This window comes from Staurois parvus, unplaced genomic scaffold, assembly GCF_062004578.1.
Source record: "Staurois parvus isolate SC_StPar_1 unplaced genomic scaffold, SC_StPar_1.0 ptg000154l, whole genome shotgun sequence".
In the NCBI taxonomy this organism is placed as follows: domain Eukaryota; kingdom Metazoa; phylum Chordata; class Amphibia; order Anura; family Ranidae; genus Staurois; species Staurois parvus.
This window is the reverse complement of record NW_028317950.1, coordinates 17,254,608-17,280,000: the sequence shown is the minus strand read 5'-3', so window position 1 is coordinate 17,280,000 and position 25,393 is coordinate 17,254,608. Positions and strand designations below refer to the sequence as shown.

Here is a 25,393-nt window from a genome sequence, read left to right as displayed (position 1 = left end):
ATAGCAGTGTGATTACAGTAAAGCCCACACATACCGCCCCCTATGTAAAACACTACCTGCACACAATGAACCCTTTGATTGCCCCTGATATTAACCCCTTCCTGTCCAGTGCCATTAGTACAGTCAGTGCCTTTTTTTTTTTTTTTTTTTTTTTTTTCTTCTTAGCACTGATCACTGTATTGGTGTTACTGGGGAAGTCAATGACACCAAGTCAGTTCTCCTCAGTGTCAGAATGCATGCCGCAGTCCCGCTGATTGCCCCCATTACTAGTAAAAAAAAAAAAAAAAATTCCAGTATCTATACCACCATTTTGTAAATGCTATAACTTTCACGTAAACCAATTAATTTACACGTATTAGGATTTTTTTTTTTTTTTTTTTGCAAAGACATGTAGCAGAATACATTTTGATGTAAATTTATGATGAAATTTGTTTTTTTTTTTAATTTTTGTACTGGACATGTTTAATAGCAAAAAATCAAAAATATTGTTTTTTTTTTTTTTTTCCCCTCAATTCTTCTCCTCCCCCCCCGCACAGGCGATCAAATACCACCAAAAGAAAGCTCAATTGTCAATTAAAGTAACAGCGCTGTAACGCAACAAATGGCCTGGTCAGGAAGGGGGGGTAAATCCTCAGGAGGGCAAGTGGTTAATGTTTAACATGTTAACCAGAGTAAGTGCAGTGTTACTGTGGGTGACTTTGTACTGCTGTGGTGGTGATTCTGTACAATGGTTAGGTACTGTGCTATCCCTAAACACTTCCATACCAGTGCCTGTGTCCCTGACCACTGCCGTACCAGTCCTTCAGCTACAAGGTTTTACCATCCCCAACCTCACATGTGAACAAGCCCTAGTAGTACAGCCAGTCACAATTCTCTCATCACCACCACACTAGCCTTAGTGTTGCCATACCATGTAAATAGAATCAGCGTTCCTGATTGCCACCACACCAGACCACTGCAGAAAGCAACAGTTTTCCTTATCACCGCCACCGACACCAGTTCCAGTGTCACCAGAGCAGTGGATGCTAGAAACAGTGTTCCTGATTGCTGCCACACTAGTCCTCATTGTCACCAGAGTAGTGTAGCTAGAAATATTGTTCCTGCTCACCACACCAGTGCTGTACTGCCTGCAACCTGTACAAAACCGTGGCTTGTTTATTGACCACATTTCTGCCTGCAGCCTGGACCGGTCCTTTGCCTGTTTGCTCACCGTGTTTCTGCCTGAGGCTTGAACTAGCCCATCTGAACATCTTACTGACTACGTTCCTACAAGGCACCAGTCCCAGCCACCCCCTGCAGACAACTGCACTCCTGGAACCACAGTAACTCTTGTTCTTCCTTTCTTCAGCCTCCTGTACTTCAATTCCAGTGAACTTGGCATTCCTAGGGGCAGCCGTGTATCAGTAGGCTAAACTTGCTTCACTTATTGGAACTGAGACTGCTATAGGTGACGCTACTCTTAGCTGTATTCCCTGACGATGTGTACAGAAGCAACCATTACAGTAGTATAATAGTTTTGAAACAATTGGTTGATTTGTCTGATACAGAAGATACAATGTCCGGTACATACACCGCCCAGGCACTGAGTCTCATACGTGGCATTGAATTTTCTAGTGAATGATGCTGCGCTACTAATATCCTAATTGCGTGTTACGCTTGCACATAACTAAATAAACAAATATACCAAATGAACGAATATCGTATGTATGTATATACAGTTGCAAGAAAAAGTATGTGAACCCCTTGGGATTACGTGGAGTTTTGCATGAATTGGGCATAAAATGTGCTCTGAACGTCATCTAAGTCACAACAATAGAAGAACACAGTCTGCTGAACATAATACTACACAAACATTAGATGTTGCCATGGTTTAATTGCACATAACATGTAAACATTCACAGTGCAGGGAGGAAAAAGTATGTGAACCCCTAGCTTAATGACTTCTCCCAGAGCTATTTAGAGCCAGGAGTGAGCCAACCTTGACTCCAATCAGTGTGATGATATTGGATGTGTTGCTGACAGCTGTCCTGCCCTTAAAAAACACACACCTGCTTTGGGTTTACTGGTTTCAAGAAGTACTGTCTGATGTGAGCCATGCCTCGCAGAAAAGAGCTCTCAGAAGACCTACGATCAATAATTGTTGACTTGCATGAAGCTGGAAAGGGTTACAAAAGTATCTCCAAAAGCCTTGATGTTTATGTGTCCACAGTAAGACAGACTGTCTACAAATGGAGAAAGTTTAGCACTGTTGCTACTCTCCCTAGGTGTGGTCGTCCTGTAAAAATGACTGCAAGAGCACAGCGCAGAATGCTGCATGAGGTAAAGAAGAATCCCAGAGTGTCAGCTAAAGACCTACAGAAATCTCTGGCACATGCTAACATTTTTGTTGACACATCTACAATAAGGAAAACATTAAACAAGAATGGAGTACATGGGAGGACACCACGGAGGAAGCCATTGCTGTCCAAAAGGAATATTATAGCACGTTTGAAGTTTGCAAAAGAGCACCTGGATGTTCCACAGCACTACTGGCAAAATACACTGTGGACAGATGAAACCAAGATTGAGTTGTTTGGGAAAAACACTCAACACTATGTGTGGAGAAAAAAAGGCACAGCACACCAACATCAAAACCTCATCCCCGCTGTAAAACATGACGGAGGGAGCATCATGGTTTGGGGCTGCTTTGCTGCCTCAGGGCCTGGACGGATTGTTGTCATTAATGGGAAAATGAATTCCAGAGTTTATCAAGACATTTTGCAGGAAAACGTACGACCATCTGTCTGCCAACTGAAGCTCCGTAGAGGATGGGTGATGCAACAGGACAATGACCCAAAGCATACAAGTAATTCAACAAAACAGTGGCTGCAACAGCACAGAATACGCCTTCTGGAGTGGCCCAGTCAGAGTCCTGACCTCAACCTGATTGAAATGCTGTGGCATGACCTTAAGAGAGCGATTCACACCAGACATCCCAAGAATATTGCCACACTGAAACAGTTTTGTGAAGAGGAGTGGTCCAAAATTACTCCAGATCGTTGTGCAGGTCTGATCTGCAACTACAGGAAACGTTTGGTTGAGGTTATTGCTGCCAAAGGAGGGTCAAACTGTTATTAAGTCCAAAGGTTCACATACTTTTTCCTCCCTGCACTGTGAATGTTTACATATTATGTGCAATTAAACCATGGCAACATCTAATGTTTGTGTAGTATTATGTTCAGCAGACTGTGTTCTTCTATTGTTGTGACTTAGATGACGTTCAGAGCACATTTTATGCCCAATTCATGCAAAACTCCACGTAATCCCAAGGGGTTCACATACTTTTTCTTGCAACTGTATGTGTGTGTGTGTGTGTGTGTGTGTGTGTGTGTGTGTGTGTGTGTGTGTGTGTATATGTGTATGTGTGTGTGTGTATATGTGTATATATGTGTGTGTGTATATACACAGTCAGGTCCATAAATTTTGAGACATCGACACAATTCTAACATTTTTGGCTCTATACACCACCACAATGGATTAGAAATGGAACGAACAAGATGTGCTTTAACTGCAGACTGTCAGCTTTAATTTGAGGGTATTTACATGCAAATCAGGTGAACGGTGTAGGAATTACAACAGTTTGCATATGTGCCTCCCACTTGTTAAGGGAGCAAAAGTAATGGGACAATTGGCTTCTCAGCTGTTCCATGGCCAGGTGTGTGTTATTCCCTCATTATCCCAATTACAATGAGCAGATAAAAGGTCCAGAGTTCATTTCAAGTGTGTTATTTGCATTTGGAATCTGTTGCTGTCAACTCTCAAGATGAGATCCAAAGAGCTGTCACTATCCGTGAAGCAAGCCATCATTAGACTGAAAAAACAAAACAAACCCATCAGAGAGATAGCAAAAGCATTAGGCGTGGCCAAAACAACTGTTTGGAACATTCTTAAAAAGAAGGAACGCACCGGTGAGCTCAGCAACACCGGAAGACCACGGAAAACAACTGTGGTGGATGACCGAAGAATTCTTTCCCTGGTGAAGAAAACACCCTTCACAACATTTGGCCAGATCAAGAACACTCTCCAGGAGGTAGGTGTATGTGTGTCAAAGTCAACAATCAAGAGAAAACTTCACCAGAGTGAATACAGAGGGTTCACCACAAGATGTAAACCATTGGTGATCCTCAAAAACAGGAAGGCCAGATTAGAGTTTGCCAAACGACATCTAAAAAAGCCTTCACAGTTCTGGAATAACATCCTATGGACAGATGAGACCAAGATCAACTTGTACCAGAGTGATGGGAAGAGAAGAGTATGGAGAAGGAAAGGAACTGCTCATGATCTTAAGCATATCACCTCATCAGTGAAGCATGGTGGTGGTAGTGTCATGGCGTGGGCATGTATGGCTGCCAATGGAACTGGTTCTCTTGTATTTATTGATGATCTGACTGCTGACAAAAGCAGCAGGATGAATTCTGAAGTGTTTCGAGCAATATTATCTGCTCATATTCAGCCAAATGCTTCAGAACTCATTGGACGCCGCTTCACAGTGCAGATGGACAATGACCCAAAGCATACTGCAAAAGCAACCAAAGAGTTTTTTAAGGGAAAGAAGTGGAATGTTATGCAATGGCCAAGTCAATCACCTGACCTAAATCCGATTGAGCATGCATTTCACTTGCTGAAGACAAAACTGAAGGGAAAATGCCCCAAGAACAAGCAGGAACTTAAGACAGTTGCAGTAGAGGCCTGGCAGAGCATCACCAGGGATGAAACCCAGCGTCTGGTGATGTTTATGCGTTCCAGACTTCAGGCTGTAATTGACTGCAAAGGATTTGCAACCAAGTATTAAAAAGTAAAAGTTTGATTTATGATTATTATTCTGTCCCATTACTTTTGATCCCTTAACAGGTGGGAGGCACATATGCAAACTGTTGTAATTCCTACATCGTTCACCTGATTTGGATGTAAATACCCTCAAATTAAAGCTGAAAGTCTGCAGTTAAAGCACATCTTGTTCGTTTCATTTCAAATCCATTGTGGTGGTGTATATAGCCAAAAATGTTAGAATTGTGTCTATGTCCCAATATCTATGGACCTGACTGTGTGTGTATGTATGTATGTGTGTATATGTGTGTGTGTGTGTGTGTGTGTGTGTGTGTGTATATATATATATATATATATATATATATGTCAGTTATAAAGTCCACATATAAGTGCGTGATTATCCAACATGCATGCACAAAGTACAAGAGAACATGCACAACTTTTTGGCTCTAAGGAAACTAAGGTGAAGGCGATAATATGAAAGCATAAGGGATTTATACCTCCCTTCCTTTTTGGTTCTATGTGAGAAAGGAGTGATCTGGAGGAGAAGTTGGTGCAATATGTATGTATATATGTATGTGTGTTTCATATTTGTTCATATTGTATGTTTTAGTTATGTGCAAGCATCACACACAATTGGGATAATAGCAGTGCAGCGTCATTCACTAGATAATTCACTTCACTTAATTTGGGAACACAGTTTGATGCTAGAAACAGTAATAGTCTCTTAAAAAGTTACACACATTTTTTTTATCATATTCATTGTATAGCGCACTTATTTAGTTTTTAGGTAGCGCAGGAGTTTCACTATATAATATTTTTTGCTGTGATTTTAAATTTTTCTCATGCTGTGTGTGAGAAATAGCTTATTAAATTGGTAACTTTTGTGTAAAAAAAACAAAAAAACAAATTAAATTTTCAAAGGACATTTTGCCTCTTAAAAAATACCTTTGGAGTGTTTTACTTTTCAAAAATGTCATTTTGTGGGTTTTTCCATTGTCCTAGTGCTCTAGGGCCTAAAAATGTGATTAGATGTGTAATTTAAGCCACTAGATAGCCTGAAGGATTTTGGGCCACTTCATAATATTTATTTTCATTTTCCTTCCATATTTTTTAAAAATGTGTTTAAAAAAAAAAAAAAAAAGACATTTTCAAAAGACTCATGCCTTTCAGAAAATACATTTAGAGTGTTTCTTCCAAAATGGGGTAGTTGATTGGATGTTTTCACTGTCCTGGTGCTCCAGGGCCTCATGTAGTTTATGCCCCTGGAAATGCCTGAAAGTGCTGTTTAGATTTTGGGTCCCTCTGTTCAGTAAAGTCTCATACAGGTGGTATCCCCTTACTCTGGAAACATAACAATGTTTTTTAGACTGTAAACATATGTATGCCTATGTTGTGTGTGTGTGTGTGTGTGAGAAATATTTTTATCACAAAGTTGTCATTTTCTAAAAAATGGGGACAAAAAACTACAACTTCAAAAAACTCACCATGTCTCTAAATACATTGGACTTTCTACTTTCCAAAAAGAATCATTTGGGGGTATTTGTACTGTCCTTGCATTTTAGGGATTCAAGAAATAAGAGGCAAATCCGATACTTTGCATTGCGATTTGCATCCATACAAAATTAATGGGCACGAATTGCACTGGAAAGAATAGTATGTGATTTGAACAGGAGTGTGGTGCGTTTTCTGTCCAATTTGCATGACGTCTTCCCGTTGGTCTCCTGTGTGAACCCAGGCTTACCATAGTCTGAGTTCACACAGGAGCCGTGCAGGAAACCTTCCTGCACTGATCCCAGCCGCTTCTGGAGATTTGTAATCTTCATGGCCTTCTCTCCTCTCCTTGCAGGGATGACTACTTCTGATTGGTCTTCACCGTGAAAAATTTAATTTGGGTGCAATATTTCATAACTGAGTAATTGTCATTCAAATTCTGAAAGAGCTGAAATCTGAAAAGTGGCCTGGGAGGGAAGGGAGTAATACAGTCTGGTCTTGATGTGGTTAAAGGTACATTTTGGTAATCTGGTGGAGCAATAAATGTAATATATTTTATTGTATACATAACAACTTGACAAGTGACTGTTTTTTTTGCATTCTTGGCTTTCTAAAATATAAAAACAAGCATGACTTCAAAACCAAAAGATGTATTTACTAACTGGCAATTTTCTGCATTCTTTGGCTTACAGTATTGCACAATTTCACAGTTATGTCATTATTTTAGATGAAAGCTCAAACCCTTTTTGGCCTGCTCTTCACTGCTTCATGACCATCCTCGATCGCTTGGGTTCCAAAGTATGGGGGCAGCTCATTGATCCCATCCAGGCATTTCAGACTATCATAGGGAGCCCAAGTTACAACAGCGAGATTGAAAACATCAGGAAAAGCTGTCAGAGGTAGGTACTGCCAGATTGTAAATATAAAGTGAAACTTTTCTTAGAAGTATTTTCTTTTTTGATTTATTATGGATTAGACCTCTGGGTATGCCCCCTGCCTCTAGAACATTGAACAGAAGGTACCTTCAAAGGCACAGCTGCCCATAGTGGCTGTAACACCTGTGCTATCAGGCCAGTTTAGTTGTATGTCCGTAGGGCCAGTTCACACTACATGCGTTTTCAGTTGCTTTTTTTTCTGCATCCAAAACGCACACAAAGTAGATTATATGGTTGTTTGTCATAGTTCACATCAGTGCTTGCAGTTCCAGTGCATTCTGGTTGCAGAAAAAAAGTAAAACATGCTGCATTTTTTCTTCACCGAACTGTACTAGAACGCGGTAAAATGCATCTGGAATGCACATGTCCCTATTTAAATTGAAGAAAAGAGCGGGGGAAAAAATGAACTGTAATACATAGAATACGCACTGGAACGCACCAAAAACGCATCAAAACCGCAATGCAAAAACACATCTGGACTGCGTTTCTGTAGTGTGAACTGGCCCTCAAGGAGGTAGGAAGTTTTTTCTTTAGTTCTACTTGATGCAGTCATTATAATGTAAGTTCACTTTTACAGAAAATCTGTAAGGTGACTTTACAATGGACCCCCTCCTAATCCCTCCGCTGTACCAGTGTTCCGCAATCCCCTGCTGTCATGCACTGAGACGCATCTTCAACAATTTGAGGATTTGAAATCCTCCTGGCTTTCTTCTCTCCTCGCAGTGCTGACGGGATGGGCTACACAGATTTCTGATTGCTCAGCACCGTCCATGTGATGGTGCTGACCAATTAGCTTCTTGTCCATGCACACTGAGAGGTGATAGGAGATTAACCACTTTAAAGTTTGGACACTTTTACCCCCTTCCTGTCCAGGGCAATTTTCAGCTTTCAGCGCTGTCACACTTTGACAATTGCGCGGTCATGCAACACTGTACCCATATGCATTTTTTTGAGACCGATATTTTATTTTGGTGGTATTTACTCACCACTGGGATTTTTTTTTTTTTTCTATATAAATGAAAAAAATTTAATTTTGAAAGTGTTTTTCTTTAAAAGTTTGTAAATAACCAATCCTTCTTCATAAATATTGGCCAAGATGTATTCAGTTATCTTTTTAGTAAAAAAAAAAAAAAATAACCCAAATTAGTTTATAACCAAAAATGTTATAATTTCAAAATAAATTTTTTTTACATTGTTTTTTTTTTTTAAACATATTGCCACCCTAGCAGTACTGTCACCTTAGTGACACTGTACTGCTTGTGGGGGGTGATGATTTTTTTTTTTTTTTACACTGATTGCTTTTACACCCATAATGGCTGGTAAAGCAGTCAAAGTTAAAAAAACAAACAAAAAAAAAACACTGTACTAAAGGCACTGGGCAGGAACGGGTTAACATGACGGGCGATCAACGCGTTAACTGTGTGCTGGGTGTGTTTTTACTATGGGACCCTGTGTTTGTGCTGCACTGTAAGCACACTGCTTTGTAAGGCTGTGCTGTGCAAAGCCATACAAAACAAATGTGCATGAGTTGACAGGGAGTAGAACTGTTTTTTGTTTACAAACAGTTCTCCCCGTGGAAGATCCTCGGCAATCACTGGGTGTCGGCAAGTACCAGGTTGGGACCCGGTGATTGATAGCAACAGGCGCGAACGGCGGCGCAGGTAGGGCACGCATGTGCCTTGCACGCACCCCCTACCCGGAAATGCGAGCTCGCGTATATATGTGATTTTGCACCCGTGCCATCCTGTAACAGTATTTCTGCTATAGGGCAGACGGGAAGCGGATAAATTGGATTGATGCTGGTTTGAAGCCAAGGGGGAGTCTCGCCAAATATTGATTTGAATTACATTTTTCTTCTGTTTGCTCACTGTATTTTGGAAATTGATAAAAATAAGCAATTGAAGTTTAGGCAGGTGTGAAGAAATACTGTAAGCAAGAATGCTCATTGAATTCAAGCGTGGTACCGTCATAAGGTTGCTAACCGTACAATAAGTCCTTCGGTGAAATTTCTTTGCTACTAAATATTCCATGGTCAACTTCACATTAGCACAACAGTGCATAGAGAACTTCATGGAAAGGGTTTCCATGGCCAAACAGCTGCATCCAAGCCTTACATCAAGTGAAATACAAAGCGTCAGATGTAGTGGTGTAAAGCACGCCGCCACTGGACTCTAGAGCATTGGAGATGTGTTCTCTGGAGTGACAAATCAAGTCTGTCTGGCAATCAGATTAACGTGTCTCGGTTTGGCGGTTGCCAGGGGAACGGTGCTTGCCTGACTGCACTGTGCCAAGTGTAAAGTCTGGTGGAGGGGAGATTATGGTGTGGGGTTGTTAAGGTTTAGGGCTTGGCCCCATAGTTCCATTGAAGGGAACTCTTAAGGCATTTAGCATACCAAGACTTTTTGGACAATTTCATGCTCCCAACTTTAAGGGAACAGTTTGGGCATGGCCCCTTCCTGGTCCAACATGATTGCGCACCAGTACACAAAACAAGGTCCATAAAAGACATGAATGAGTGCATTCGGGTGGAGGAACTTGACAGGCCTGCACAGAGTCCTGACCTCAACTCGATAGAACACCTTTGGGATGAATTAGAGCAGAGACTGCGAACCAGACCTTATCGTCGAACATCAGTGCGTGTGTGTGCATGCGTGCGTATTGTGATGCCTGCCCTTACACGCACATGAAATTTAGTAGCATCCCAGTCTTCGTCCATAGGGTTCAATATTGAGTTGTCCCACCCTTTGCATCTATATCAGCTTCATGTCTTCTGGTCAGGCTGTCTACAAGGTTTAGGAGTGTGTCTATGGGAATATTTGACCATTCTTCCAGAAACACATTTATGAGGTTAGGCACTGATGTTGGATGAGAAGGCTTGTCTTGCAGTCTCCGCTCTAATTCATTCCAAAGGTATTCTATTGGGTTGAGGTCAGGACTCATCCAATGTCTAATGGAGCTTGCTTTGTGCACTGGTGCCAAGTCATGTTGGAACTGGAAGGGACCATCCCCAAACTGTTCCCCTAAAGTTGGGAGCATGAAATTGTAAAAATGTCTTGGTATGCTGACACCTTTTAAGAGTTCCCTTCACTGCCAAATCCAACCCCTGAAAAACAACCCGCCACCAAAATTCCCCCTCTACCAAACTTTACAGTTGGCACAATGCAGTCAGGCAAGTACTGTTCTCCTGGCAACTGCAAAACCCAGACATGTCCATCGGATTGCCAGACAGAGAAGCGTGATGCGTCACTCCAGACAACACGTCTCCATTGCTCTAGAGTCCAGTGGCAGCGTGCTTTACACCACTTTGCATTGCACTTGTTGATGTAATGCTTGGATGCAGCTGCTCTGACTTGGAAACCCTTTCCATGACTTTCTCTATGCACTGCTGTGCTAGTTTGGAGGTCTTTAGCTGTCGACTCTGCAGACAGTTGGCATCTACTGTGCACTCTAGCATGCGCTGACCCGCTATGTCATTTTATGCCGCATACCACTTAGTGGCAGAGTTACAGGTGGCAACCTATCACGCTACACGCTTGAATTCACTGAGCTCCTGAGAGCGACCCACTCTTTTACAAATGTTTGTAGAAGCAGTCTGTATTTCCAGGTGCTTGATTTTATAAACCTGTGACCATGGAGGTGAGTGAAACACCTGAATACAATGATTTAGAGGTGTGTCCCAATACTTTTGCCAATATAGTGTATATAGAGTAATGGTCAAAAATATTGGCACCCCTGCATTTCTGTCAGATAATGCACCACTTTGCCCAGAAAATGTTTGCAATTACAAATGTTTAGGTGTTCTCATGTTTATTTCTTTTGTTTTGTATTGGTATGACACAAAAAAGTGGAGGAAAAAAAAGCCAAATCTGACACATTCCAAGCAAAACCCCAAAAATGGACTAGACAAAATTATTGGCACCTTCTCAAAATTGTAAGAAATAGGTGCGTTCAAAGTTTGTGATGCTCCTGTAATTTAACTCGCCTGTATCAATTAACCGATCTTAATGTTCCTGTGTCCACTGTGCACAACATTGTCAAGATGTTTACAGCCCATGGCACTTGGCTAATCTCTGTGGACTAAAGAGAAACATTTATCAAAGATTGCAAAAGAGAATTTTTCAATGGTGGATAAAGAACTTCAATCAACTTTCAGACAAATTCAAGCTGCCCTTCAGACACAGAGTACAGCTGTGTCAGTTCACACTATACGTCGTCATCTGAATGAAAAGTGATGCTATGGTAGAAGACCCAGGAGGACCCTAACACAGAAACCTAAAGCCAGATTGGAGTTTGCCAAAGTTTCCCTGAGGAAGCCAAAATCCTTTTGAGAGAATGTGCTGTGGACAGATGCAACAAAATTTACAGCTTTTTGGTAAATCCCATCATTCTACTGTTTTCAGAAGAAAAGAATACAGTCCGTACAGTCAAACATGGTGGAGGTTCACTGATGTTTTGGGGTTGCTTTGCTGCTTCAGGCAATGTATGTCTTGAACGTGTGCATGGCATTATGAAGTCTTAAGACTTCCAAAGAATTCTGAGGTGCAGTGTAGCACCCAGTGTCAGAAAATTGGATCTCTGTCAAAAGTCATGGGTCGTACAGGAGGACAGTGACCAAAAGCACATGTCAAAAGGCACCCAGAAACTGTTGAAGACTAAGCGCTGGAGAGTACTGAACTGGCCAGCAATGAATCCAGATCTCAATCCCATAGAGCACCTGTGTAGAGATCTCAAAACAGTTGTGAAAAGGAACCCTTCCAATCTGAGAGACCTGGAGCAGTTGGCGAAAGAAGAGTTGTCTAAAATTCCAGTAGAGAAGAGTAAGAAACTCATTGATGGTTAAAGGAAGCAATTGATTTCAATAATTTTTTTCCAAGGGGTGTGCTATCAAATATTAAATTGAGGGTGCCAATAATTTTGTCCAGTTTATTTTGAGGGTTTTGTGTCGATTTTTTTTTTTTTTTTTTTTTTTTTTTTTTTTATTCCTCCACTTTTTTGTTTTCATACCAATACAAATAAAAGAAATAAACATGAGAATGCCTAAACATTTTTTAATTGCAACAGTTCTCTGAGCGAAGTGGTGCATTAATGCAGAAATGCGGGGGTGCCAGTATTTTTGGCCATGACTGTATATATATTTATTATTTTGGTCTTAAGTTTGTTAGTGTCCTAAGGTGTTGGTGATTCTCCTTTTGAGGAGCTTAACTAATTGTTTTATTTTCAATCATCCTCTTCACTGCCTTCTAATACCACAAATAGATGTGCATCCAGATCCAGGGAATAACAGATTGCCTCCCCCGTGATCAAAAAGGGATTTTGTTTTCTTTGTCCTTACTGGAGCGAATTGGATCATGCTTTATTGGGTTTTTTTGCCTTCCTCTGGATCAGCTGTGGGTAAAGGATTGTGTATATGGGTATTTTCAATATAATTTTTTCTCTGTTGGTTGAACTAGATGGACTAGCGTCTTTCCCCCCCCCCCCTAAACCTGACTTATTATGTATCTATGTAAGATCAGCGCAACCTCTGTAAAATCTTAGGATCTGTACTTGGACCTTACATCGTAGGGATGGCCTTTTAATGGTTTTTCAGGATGTTGGTCCTGTGCGGACATTTACCTTGGCACTTTGGCAGTGCATTGTAGTTAGCCTCAGAGTGTTAGAAGTCTGGAGCTCTGGTCTATTGTTATAGAACACAGACCCTGAAGACCCTTTAAGTATGCCCACTGTATCTATGGCTATTACTGTGAAAATGGGACTATATGTGGAATAAATTCACTTTGCTGTGAGAACTTTTCAGATCTGGCACTACAAATTTAACCTCTTAGCGCTTAGATTGAGGTGGATTACCAGGTGTAACATCACAGGTCGCATACCTTACCACCACTGTTGCCTAGAGCCCTTACAAGGGTCTCAGATGTTTACTCCCGCCCTTTCACCATTAGGATTCGTTACCAGACGTTATACACCTGAGTTGCTTTATACTTCCCTGGACATGCTTACCCCATATTTTGCAGCCAGCTTTTTGAGTACCCCACAGGGGAATACCCTTACTCCATAGCTATGATGGAAACCAGGTGAAAGGGAGCCATGGGTAAACCTCAGGCAATTCTTCCCTCTGCTGAAGACCTGCACACACCACTCAACCTCTGAGTGGAGATGCTTCCTTGCACCGAAGCAGAAACCTATTATATTTTTTTTTTTTTTTTTTTTTTTTAAATCAGAAATGACGTTTATTAATGTTGAAGTCATACAAATCTCAAAATGACAAAGCATATACAGAATGGTATCAAAGACTCAATCATTAACAAACCAAACAACATAATAAAGAAAACCTAGTGCTATCAATTAGACAAGCAGTCCTAGAGTTTCTGCAACATTACAGAGATAACATGTTACAATGCAGACAGATGACATGGTCATTTTTTCACATACAGGACAGTAGGAGTATCCCCACAACAGTAGACCTGCAGGAAACCGCACCCTGCCCCCCACCAGGTAATGCAGGAGAGGCATAGGTTAGCTTTGAGAAAGTAATAATCAAATTAGAATTGAAAGTAATTACAACAGCCTATGCATTATTAGATCAAAAGGGGCTAAACCTGGAGTGGCCAGCCAAGCATCCCAAAGTTTCTCAAATTTACCCGAACATCCTCTATGCTGGTAAACTAAACAATCATATTGTAAAATAATTCCCATATTTTGTTTCCAATCAGCAACAGTGGTAGGAGTATCCGAGGTCCAGCGCGTCAGAAGTGCCTTGCGCGCCTGGGTCAAGGCCTTGGAAAGGGCTTCTAATGTATCCTGCGTTACCGAACCTAAAATACCTAAGATGCACTGCTTAAGATCCAGATTAAAATTAGGATAGTTACCACCTCCTCCCAATACCTATGAAGTTTTGGACATCTCCACAACATAACCTTAAGCCAAATTTTTTGCATTAGGCAATATGTACGGAAGTATTTATTATATTTACAAAAAGATTGAGCCTCAAGACCCTCAGGCAAGGAGCCAGAGGCAGTGCAATGCAACATCACTTTTAGAGTAGAGTCATCAACCGGAGCTGGGTCAACACTTCTCTCCGCAATACCTTTATGAAAGCACTGTAGCTGACTATCAAGACAGTACAACCATGGGTTGGGGAAAGCTATCCCCCCTCTATCCTTGGGATGCTGCAAATGTTCCAACGAGCGAAAAATGGTATTTATGATTGCAAAGGTTTTCAACGGAATCATGACTGGGGAGTTATGAAGGAAGTATAACAATTGGGGCATAAATATCATTTTTATAATATTTGCTCTACCTGCCAGATAGAACCAGAATTTGGACCATGTCTTGACCTTATCTTTAAATCGATTCAACAAGGGAGCCACATTGAGTCGACAATCTAGTAAATCAGCACTAATGAGGATACCTAAATATTTGAAGGAGATTGTAATCACCACTGGACAAAAAGTAGGCACCATGGGATCCATGACCCCTTCCAGTGGCAACAGTGCAGATTTAGACCAGTTAATGATTAGTCCCGAATAATGGCCAAACTGTGAAATGACATGCATAACGGTATGCAAGGAAGATCCAGTTTCTCCAAGCAGAAGCAAGACGTTATCAGCATATAGCAATATTTTTTCTTGATGAGTACTGTATTTGAAACCCTCAACATCTATACTAGCCCTAATTCGTTCCACCAAAGGCTCGATGGCCAGTGCGAACAAAAGCGGGGAAAGGGGGCATCCCTGACTGGTGCCCCTGGCCAAGTGAAAAGTTGAGGAAATTGCTCCACCCTGTCTAATCATGGCACAGGGAGAATGATATAGAAGCTTCACCCAATTTATAAACCTGTCGCCAAAACCGAATCTCGCGAGAATCCGCCGTAAGTAATCCCATTCTACGCCTTAGTGGCATCGAATGACAGATGCGCTCTACAGCCCTTGTTATCAGCCGGCGTTTGCATGTTAATAAACAGTCTGTGTAAATTAACAGCGGTGGACTGCTGTAGCATGAAACCTGCCTCATCAGTTTTTATGATAGTGGTAATTACTTTATTTAAGCGAAGTGCTAGTACTTTGGCCAGAAATCTTTTTACGTCAGATTGTAGTAGGGATATAGGTCTATAGGCGCTAGGGTCAGTGGCCATCTTGTCCGGCTTAAGTAGCAAGACCACTGTGACCTTGGTCATAGAGGCAGGCATAGAGCCCCTGTCAATAGGCCATCTGAAGCACCTTTAAGAGTCGCGGTACATGGTTTTAGCGTACACTTTATATACCTCTATCGGAATACCATCATCCCCCGGAGCCTTGTTATTCAGGAACATAGTAGTTGCCTTGACAAGCTCATCTATTGTAATAAAAGTCTAAAGATTTATGAGTAGGAGCAAGCGTAGGCAAAGGGGTATCTTGAACATTTCATCTAGGGCTTCTAGTGTAAATGCAGATTTAGAAGAGTAGAGATTAGTGTAATAGTGGACCAATTCTTCCATAACATCTGAAGGGGTGTTTACCAAAGTACCCGTCGAGGAGATCAATGACCCAATAGGTTGCACTGCATTTTGAGTTTGAATCAGCTTAGCCAACAGACGTCCAGTCTGCTCGCCTTCCTCATAAAATGATTGTTTGGCAAAGAAACGTCGCTTCTCAGCCTGAGAGTCATGCGCAGGAGAACCTCCTGCACTGACAACCACGCCTGCTTATTAGAGTCAGTGGGGTCATCTATATAAGCACATTCTATTAGCTGTGCCTGATGAGTGACCGGAGTCTCAAATTTCCTTGTTTTAGTTTTAACTGCAGTGATCTCAGACATGAATACTAGTCTGAGGAATGCTTTAAATGCATCCCAAATAAGTAATGGATCAGTGGAAAGGTCATTATATTGGGAAAAAATGGTCTAACTGTTGTGTCACCGTATCATGAGAAGGAATCAACTTCAACCAAAAAGCATTTAACTTCCACGAGGCCCTAGGGAGAGATGACACAGGTCCAATATGTTGTTGGATCACCAAGGGGGAATGGTCAGATACACTGCTTGGGCTATAGGTTATCATTTTGACAAAGGAACCTGCTAAGGAGTTACCTACACACAGATCTATTCGAGACAGGGTACCATGAGTTTTGGAAAAACAGGAGAACTGACGGGTACCGTATTAGCTGGTGATCCACCCAGCCCACCTCAGTCAAAAAAATGACTAAGGGAGGTCTCCCGACCCCGGGAACCTTCAACAGCAGGGGAATGCTTATCCAAAATAGGGTCCAGGTACCCGTTGAAATCGCCCAATACAAATAACGGTACATTAGGCTTGTCCAGCAAAAACTCTACAAGTTGCCTCAGAATAGCAGTGAAAAAGGGTGGTGGCACATAAATTACCACTAACACACAGGTAACAGAATATGCAAAATAAGAATACAAATCTACCCTCGGGGTCAGATTCACACGCCAACTCCCGGTAAGGTATGGCAGTGTGTATCAATACACACGCCCTGGAGAATAGGCGGTGTGGGTGGAGTGATACACACGCCCAGCTCAAGCAAACCACGTCAAAGTGTCCACAGTGAGATGAGTTTCCTGTAGGCCACTGATAACAGGGTGATGTTTGCGCAGTATGGTTGATATCATAATTTTCTTCATGGGGTCATTGAGGCCTCTAATGTTTCATGACATCAATGAGATGCTCTCCATAGCAAGGTAAATGGGTCAGGGAAGGGGTAATTCTTGATAAGGGGAAAGTCCACAGCAAGTTCCCCCTGGCTCCCCCCCACAGTAGGCAAGGTGCATACTCCACTTTGTGGGATACTTAATGACTATTAGAAGAAAAATGGCATATAGGGCAATGAGCACTTGGAAAAGAGACTGGAAAGGTCAAACAAAACTGAGGCACAATAGTGCCTAACAAAACAAGTCCAAAAAACCCGTGAACCCATAGCTCGCATATCCACTCGGGTCAGGCAACCGGCCCCAAGTGCGAGTAGATGACATCGGAAAATGGTAACTGCCACTCGACAAGTAACATAAGCACACACTGTAACAGCAAACAGAATCAAAGCTCAAAATTGCGGCAGTCCATAAATGTCACTTCCTGGTGAGATAGGAACAAAGCAAATCAGGGATTCCCACATACTAGTAATATTATAATAGCAGGGATTAATCATCTGGATTGTGTGGGCAATGACGCAGTTGAGCTTTATGCGTGTCCACCCAATCTGAGGCTGCGAAAGCAGAGTCAAAAAAGTGATCGACTATTGGCAATGATTTCCAGGTGGCCAGGACACAGCATAGCAAATGTCAGTTGAAGGTTCCGGAGGTGGCCTCCAATCTCAAGAAATTTGACCCGCTTGCATTGCACCTCTGCGGAAAAGTCAGGGTAAAAGGAAATTTTGGCCCTATCAAAATGAATGTCGGCACGTTCCCTTGGAAGACTCAGCATGATTTCACGATCCTTGTAATTAAGTAGATGTGCCAGGACAGGCCTGGGTGGTTCTCCAGCTGCCAATGGTCGAGTAGGGGTACCACTGCAAAGAGGAGAAAATGCTTCTTTGCCAAAAAGCTCAAGTAACCAGGTTTCGATAAATTGTGTGGGATTACCGCCCTCAGTACGTTCAGGTAGGCCTACAATACGCACATTTTTAAGTCGCTAACGGTTTTCAAGTTCATCCATTCTGACATTAGCAAAATGTACTGTGGAACGGGTACCAGAGAGCAACAGGAAGAATTTATCTTCCAAATCACTTATGCGACTTTCCACAGCCATGGTCCTTTCTCTAATCTTCTGAATATCATGTCTGAGAAAGTTCACTTCTTCTCTGACCCCCGCACTTGCTCCTTCACAGACTGCACCGATGCGGAACAGTGTCACACAGCCTCAAGGACATCCACTAAAGTAGGCTGCTCCTGCTCAATATTATCAATGTCCTTCTCAGCACCCCGCTTGGCCCTCATGTCCACCTCCTCTCCCAGATGCTGCTACTGTGATGGTGTAGTAGGCCCCCCAGGGGGAGAAAGGGTGGGAGTCCCCTGAACGTCTGGGTCCAATGACCCTGTAATCCTCTGGGTATAATAAAGCTTGCCCCTGGAGCCCTCCTTCCCTGCAGGGTGGCCCAGCTTACCAGACCTTCCAGTGGCCTCCTTCAGCTTATCACCTCCTCCTCTGGGCACACATTGCGGCTGTGGAATTCCGGCGCTATGTTTGATGTCCATGCCAGCCGTCTCTTCCCTGTTTTTTCTGGGTCATCGTGGCAGGGAAAGGCTCACCCTGGGGATGTAGAGGTGCTCCAGACCGGGACCGCTGCACAGACGCAACAAAGTGCAAAAATCTCACCGGTACAGGATGGTTAGCTGGATCTCAGTGAAGCACAGCCGCTCACATGCCCTGTGTGGCCACACCCCCAGAAACTATTTAATACATCTGTCTCTGCATCCAATTCTAGTTCTTTCTCAGTTACACAAGCAGCCTACCTGAAAAAAGCAAGAGCTTCACACAACATGCTTGCTAATGTGGATAATCTAACTGCTGCTGTGTGCAAAAGCCTCTACGTTGTAGTTTTAGATTCTCCCCCATCTTGCCATGCCCCTTGGGCACAGACTTGCAAAAACTGTGGCATTGTATGTTCAGGGACAAATAGAATGGGCAATCTGTGCCAGTTGAACCACTCCAGAAATGATTTTCACTTCATAGAAAATCTTTGCCAAACTTTATCCAATGAAGAAAGAGTGGGTCTGTACCTGTAGGTTGAAGAAGTTCTATAATTCAAAGATTCTGCAGATAAGAAGTTTGAGAAGCTCCTAAAGGTTCTCTTTCCTCAGCCTTGTAACCAGCTCTTGCTACAGTTTGTCAAACTAAAGCTAAGAGGACTAGGTCAATGAACATCCAGAGGGATGTACTTTAACTGAGCAATTACATCCGTTACCTTCTGCGCCTCTTTTGTGTGGATGCCCTAGAACATGTTATGAGACTGAAGTAGAATAATGACATATTGGACCAGACAGGACCTTCAATTATGCCAGTTTATCAAGAACATCTGGAAACATACAAGAAACTTAGGGGCATGCAAGCTCAATTTATTCAGTTTCTTACAATGCAAGCATATTAGATACAATATGATTGATTGTGAAGATGTACATCCTTGTACCTAACCATAAGTCTGATACCTGTCATACAGTGCCTTGAAAAAGTATTCATACCCCTTGAAATTTTCCACATTTTGTCATGTTACAATCAAAAATGTAAATGTATATTTGGATTTTATGTGATAGACCAACACAAAGTGGCACATAATAATTGTGAATTGAAAGGAAAATGATAAATGTTTTTTTTTTATTTTTTTTTACAAATATCTGAAAAGTTTTGCGTCCACTTGTATTCAGCCCCCTTTACTCTGATACCCCTAACTAAAATCTAGTGGAACCATTTGCCTTAAGAAGTCATCTAATAAGTAAATAGACCACCTGTGTGCAATCTCGGTATAAATACAGCTTTTCTGTTTAGTCCTCAGAGGATTGTTAGAGAAAATTAGTGAACAAACAACATCATGAAGACCAAGGAACACACCAGACAGGTTAGGGATAAAGTTGTGCTGAAGTTTAAAGCAGGGTGAGGTTACAAAAATAAATATCCTAAGCTTTTAACATCTTACGGAGCACTGTTCAATCCATCGTCTGAAAAGGGAAAGCGTATGGCACAGCTGCAAATCTACCGAGACATGGCATCCACCTAAACTGACAGGCCTGGGCAAGGAAAGCATTAATCAGAGAAGCAGCCAAGAGGCCCATGGTAACTCTGCAGGAGCTGCAGAGATCGACCACTCAGATGAGAGAATCTGTCCACTAAACAACTATTAGTCGTGCACTCCACAAATCTGGCCTTTATGGAAAAGTTGCAAGAAGAAAGCCATTGTTGAAAAAAAGCCATAAGCAGTTCCATTTACGAGAAGCCACGTGGGGGACACCGCAAACATGTGAAAGAAGGTTCTCTGGTCAGGTGAGGCCAAAGTGAAATTTTTGGCCTAAAAGCAAAATGCTATGTGTGGTGGAAAACTAACACTTCACATCTCCCTTAGCACACAATCCCCACCGTGAAACATGGCGGCGGCAGCGTCCTCTTGTGGGGATGCTGTTCAACAGGGACAGTGAAGCTGGTCAGAGTTGACGGGAAGATGGATGGAGCCAAATACAAGGCAATCTTAGAAGAAAACCTGTTAAGAGTCTGCAAAAGCCTTTGAGACCGGGATGGAGCTTCAATTTCCAGCAGGACAACTACCCTAAACATGCAGCCAGAGCTACAATACAAATGCACGCCACACTTTTAAGATATTTATTTGTAAGAAATTTTGAAAATCATTTTCCTTCCATTTCACAATTATGTACTACTTTTTGTTGGTCTATCACATAAAATCCCCAAAAATACATTTGCGTTTTTGGTTGTAACATGACAAAATGTGGAAAATTTCAAGGGGTATGAATACTTTCAAGGCACTGTACATCCAAATTTATAAATTCCCATAATTCTGTTTATTAACAATTATTTGTAACTGTCATTGTCTATACTTTCACCCAGTTAAAATACTTATCTACAGACAGTATGACTCCCAATGTGTTAATTAAATCAAACTTTTTGTGTCTTGAGAAGACTTCTTCCTAAGGACAATAACATGTTTACAACTATGGTAAAATTAACTTTAGTTCACCCCACTCTCTGTTAAATGTCTTAAGTGTTTAACCATACCATACCAATTCTATATATGTATTCATATATTGGTTACATAAATATGCAGTATATAAAAAATAAATATATATTTCAATGTATTAAAGTGGAGCTCCACCGAAAAGAGGAACTTTCGCTTTAAGGCTTCATACCCCGCTCTTCATTAAGGATTGGTACTTTTTTGGGAGCGGGGGTACCTAGAATCTACAGGTACCTTCTCCCATTGTCACTGCAATCACCTAGGCGATCGGAAGTTGTTCCCCCCCCCCCTTCCCCCCAGCCCCTCCCTCCCCTGTAGTTTTCGGGGACACTTGACAGGTCCCAGAAGACTACAGGACCATTCCCAAGGCGTAGCGCTATTTGCACAAGCGCGTAGTGGCCACCCAGCTGTGAAGCCACAATCTGTCATAACCCTGTGCCCACACTGAAGATGCTGGCGCTGAGGAGAGCCAGTGAAACTGGCTGTGGTGGGGACACCGCTGGATCAAGGGGCAGGTGAGTGTCTGATTTTTAAAAGTCAGCAGCTACAGTTTTTATGGCTGCTGACATTTAATTTTTTAAATTTTGACTGGAGCACCACTTTAAGCAGGCAGAGTCTTATCTATGGACTTGTCAACTTAAGTACATTGTTTTCCAATTATTTTACTTACAGATGCCAGGTGTTAATTTATTTCTTGTCAAAGTTGTTTTTCTAGTCTGAAGAATGCCGTTATCCTTAAATCTTGTGCAGTCAAAAGTTCAACTTTAATGTATATTTTCTCCATAATGAAATAACATACAAGTTTCTAAAGACTAACAACTATTGCTTGATATTGAATTAATAATAATGATGATAATTAAATTAATGACACGTACATTAATATGAAATACATGGCTTTATATGAAATCTTACTACAAGACAAATTTCCAGGATTGATCTAATTTACAATCATAAGTACAGAATCTTGTGACCCAAGCCAGGACAACTGAAGCTGCGTGAAAAAAGATCCTCCCATGTATGTAATTCAAAGGCAGATTTTTTTTTTTTTTTTTGTCGTGGCACTTGACCAATTCAATATAGATATCACATGATTACCAACAACTTTTTCCTCGGGAGCAACTACCTCCTCAAAATGCAGACCACCTAACTTCTTTACCTAGGTTTCAACTTCAGAACCTAAATTCAGCCTTTCCTTCTGAGAGTAGAGTTGGCCTACCAAGCCCTCTTACCAGTGTAGTGGCATCCTCATTCCTAAGAGTGGGGTGGATGTCCATTACAGTTTTCTTCTGTCTGGGTCACAGATGTTCAAAACCTGTGGGTTCAATAAATTTCCAAGATGCGCAGAATTCAGTTCAAAAAACTTTATGCACTCTCCATTTTCTTCTCTCAAATCAACCTAAAACTGCCCAAGGACAATTAGATTTGCAGAATATCCTGAACCATCTCTTGTCCTGGGGAGTAGTTGATCTAGTACCACCAGAGGACAGGTTCAAAGGATTCTATTTAAATCTGTTCATGGTACCAAAGCCCAACAGGGGTATTTGTCCTATTCTGGACTCAAAATCCCTTAATTCCACTTTTGTATGGAATCAGCAAGGTTGGTAATTGGCTCCCTGTCACAGGGTGAATACTTGGCATCTACAGAATTCCAAGATGCATATCTGCATATTCCTTTTTATCCACCTTATTAGCGCTTTCTGCACTTTGCAGTAGCAGCCATTTACATTTTGTTGTACTGCCCTTCAGCCTGTCCACTGCTCTGAATATTCACAAAGGTCATAGCACCTCTTCTTGCCCTTCTCAGAGATCAGAGCATCCAGTTCAGAGGATTTCTGAACAACCTTCTCCTGAAGGACTCCTCTCCCTTCCTAAAAAAAAAATGTCCACATTACAAGTCAGATGGTACAGTCTTTCCGTTGGGTGATCGGTTTCCAAAAATCTGCTCTCCAGCCTACTCTTCACCTGGTCTGGTCCTGTACACATTCCAAGCACAGGTGTTACTTCCAGAAAAGACAATTCTTTCTCTGAACCCATACTCAAGATTTGAGATCAAAGAGACCTCTCACAATGATATTTCTCCTTGAGGGTTCTAGGCCTCATGGTGGCCTCCTTTTTGAGGCTGTACCATTCACCCAGTTTCAGTCAGGACTTCTCCAGCACAACATCTTGTCAGCAGCAAACTTGTGCCTTCTCTCGACCTACCCATGCTTCTGTCCAGCCAAGCAAGAAATTCCTTAACACAGTGGCTCCCCAGCCCAAATTTAACAGTAGGAAAGTCTTTTCTTCCTTATTACTTGAAAGTGATAACCGATGGTAGTCTTTCAGGCTGGGTAGGAGTCTTTCAGTCCCTTACAATTCAGGGAATATGGTTACCCCTGGAAGCTAGGCTCACCAAAGACCTCTTTGAGTTCAGAGCAATACGATTAATTCTGCAGCACTGGACCCTCCATCTGCAAGGGCACCCAATCAGGGTGCAGTCAGGCAATACCATGGCTGTGGCCTACACCAGTCATCAAGGGCACCAGGAATCATGCAGTCTTGAAGGAAGCTAGCCAGATCTCATGGATGGAAACTTGCTGTCCAACAATATGTAGTTCACAACTTAGGGAAATAGACTATTTCAGCTGCTAATGCCTGATTCAAGGGAATGGGCTTTGCACCCAGACATGTTCAATCTGATATGTCAGAAATGGAGAACTCCTGGATGAAGACTTCCTATCCCCCAGAAACCACAACAAAGTACCTCTGCTTGTGGCCAGGACCAAATATCCTGATTACAAAATGGAATGGGTGAAAAGAGATTCACACAAGATAGGTCCCAGTGGAGGACAAAAACTGCAGCTTGAAACAATGAAATGACAGACTTTATTGAAAATATCAAAGCTATCCAAAATGGTTACCCCTTAACAACACAATTAAAAATAAATGACAAGTTGTCATAAATATTAAAACTAGAGATGAGCGAAGTATTCAAAAATTTGATTCGACTGATTCGGCGAATTCGTGGAAAAATTTCGATTCGAGTCGAATATATTCGCTGTGAATTTAACTTAAAAAAGGGTGTTTCTAGGCTTCAGAGAGACTTAATATTAGTGCTGAACACTGTACCTTTAATTTAAATGCCCTTGGAGTCTGCTGGGGAAGAGAAATAATACTGTCAGGCAGTATGACATGCAGATGAGTGCCGTCGATCTTAGAATCACCGCACACTTCACTCATTTGGGCAGTCACGGGGCCAAAACCAGAGTGTGGAGCCACAGTGTGGCGGTGGAGGCAGCAGCAATGGGAGGCCATACAGCACCCTATGACAAAAATGGAAACCACCAGCAGTGTGAGGAGACCTGAAAGTGGCACATGGCAGAGTGTGGCGATAGAGACAGCAGCAATGGGAGGCCGTACAGGGACCCATGACACACTCTGGACCTGGCAGCAGCATGAGGAGGCGGTACAGGGGCCCATGGCAGATTAGGGGCCTGGCAGCAGCTATGGGAGGCCCGTAATCTGCCAGCACCCTATGACAAAAAATGGAATACACCAGCAGTGTGAGGAGACCTGAAAGTGGCACATGGCAGAGTGTGGCGATGGAGACAGCAGCAATGGGAGGCCGTACAGGGACCCATGAGAGACTCTGGACCTGGCAGCAGCATGAGGAGGCGGTATAGGGGCCCATGGCAGATTAGGGGCCTGGCAGCAGCTATGGGAGGCCCGTAATCTGCCAGCACCCTATGACAAAAAATGGAATACACCAGCAGTGTGAGGAGACCTGAAAGTGGCACATGGCAGAGTGTGGCGATGGAGACAGCAGCAATGGGAGGCCGTACAGGGACCCATGAGAGACTCTGGACTTGGCAGCAGCATGAGGAGGCGGTATAGGGGCCCATGGCAGATTAGGGGCCTGGCAGCAGCTATGGGAGGCCCGTAATCTGCCAGCACCCTATGACAAAAAATGGAACACACCAGCAGTGTGAGGAGACCTGAAAGTGGCACATGTTTGGGGCATGATTCATGGCGGATTTAGTCAGTTGTGTCAGGAACTGGTGGTTTGAAATCCAGACTAATCCACGCCTGATTCATTTTCACAAACGTCAGTCTCTCCACACTTTGGGTGGACAGTCGTGTCCTCCGGAGTTGCAATACCTCCTGCCGCACTAAACACGCGCTCCGATGCCACGCTACTGGCCGGGCATGACAGCCTTTCAAGGGCAAATTCAGCTAGTTGGGGCCAAAGGTCAAGTTTCGTTGCCCAGTAGTCAAGGGGATTGTCTACCTCGGTTGGCAGGGTGCTGTCCAAGTAGGCCTAAGCCTGTTGTTTGAGGTCCTGCTCCAGGTCCACCTGATGCTGCTGCTGCGGCTGGTTAGTAGTTTCCTCACTGCGCTGGTGAAGAAAGCTACTCATCATCGACTGCAGACTGAGGCAGCCGCTGCTGGTGGAGCTGCCACTGCTCCTACCACCCCACCCCTCCCCTGCTGCCATGGCAGCGGAACGCGAGCGCA

The 25,393-nt window shown here is 42.6% G+C and overlaps 1 protein-coding gene across 1 annotated transcript in view; it reads left to right on the top strand.

The window, feature by feature from the left end:
• SETX (senataxin) overlaps window positions 1-25,393 on the top strand; it is a 256,689-nt gene that overhangs the window by 45,593 nt on the left and 185,703 nt on the right. The window contains exon 7 of the mRNA XM_089675124.1: window positions 7,028-7,199. Within this exon, the coding sequence (XP_089531250.1) occupies window positions 7,028-7,199 (172 nt within the window). The remainder of the gene's footprint in view (window positions 1-7,027; window positions 7,200-25,393) is intronic.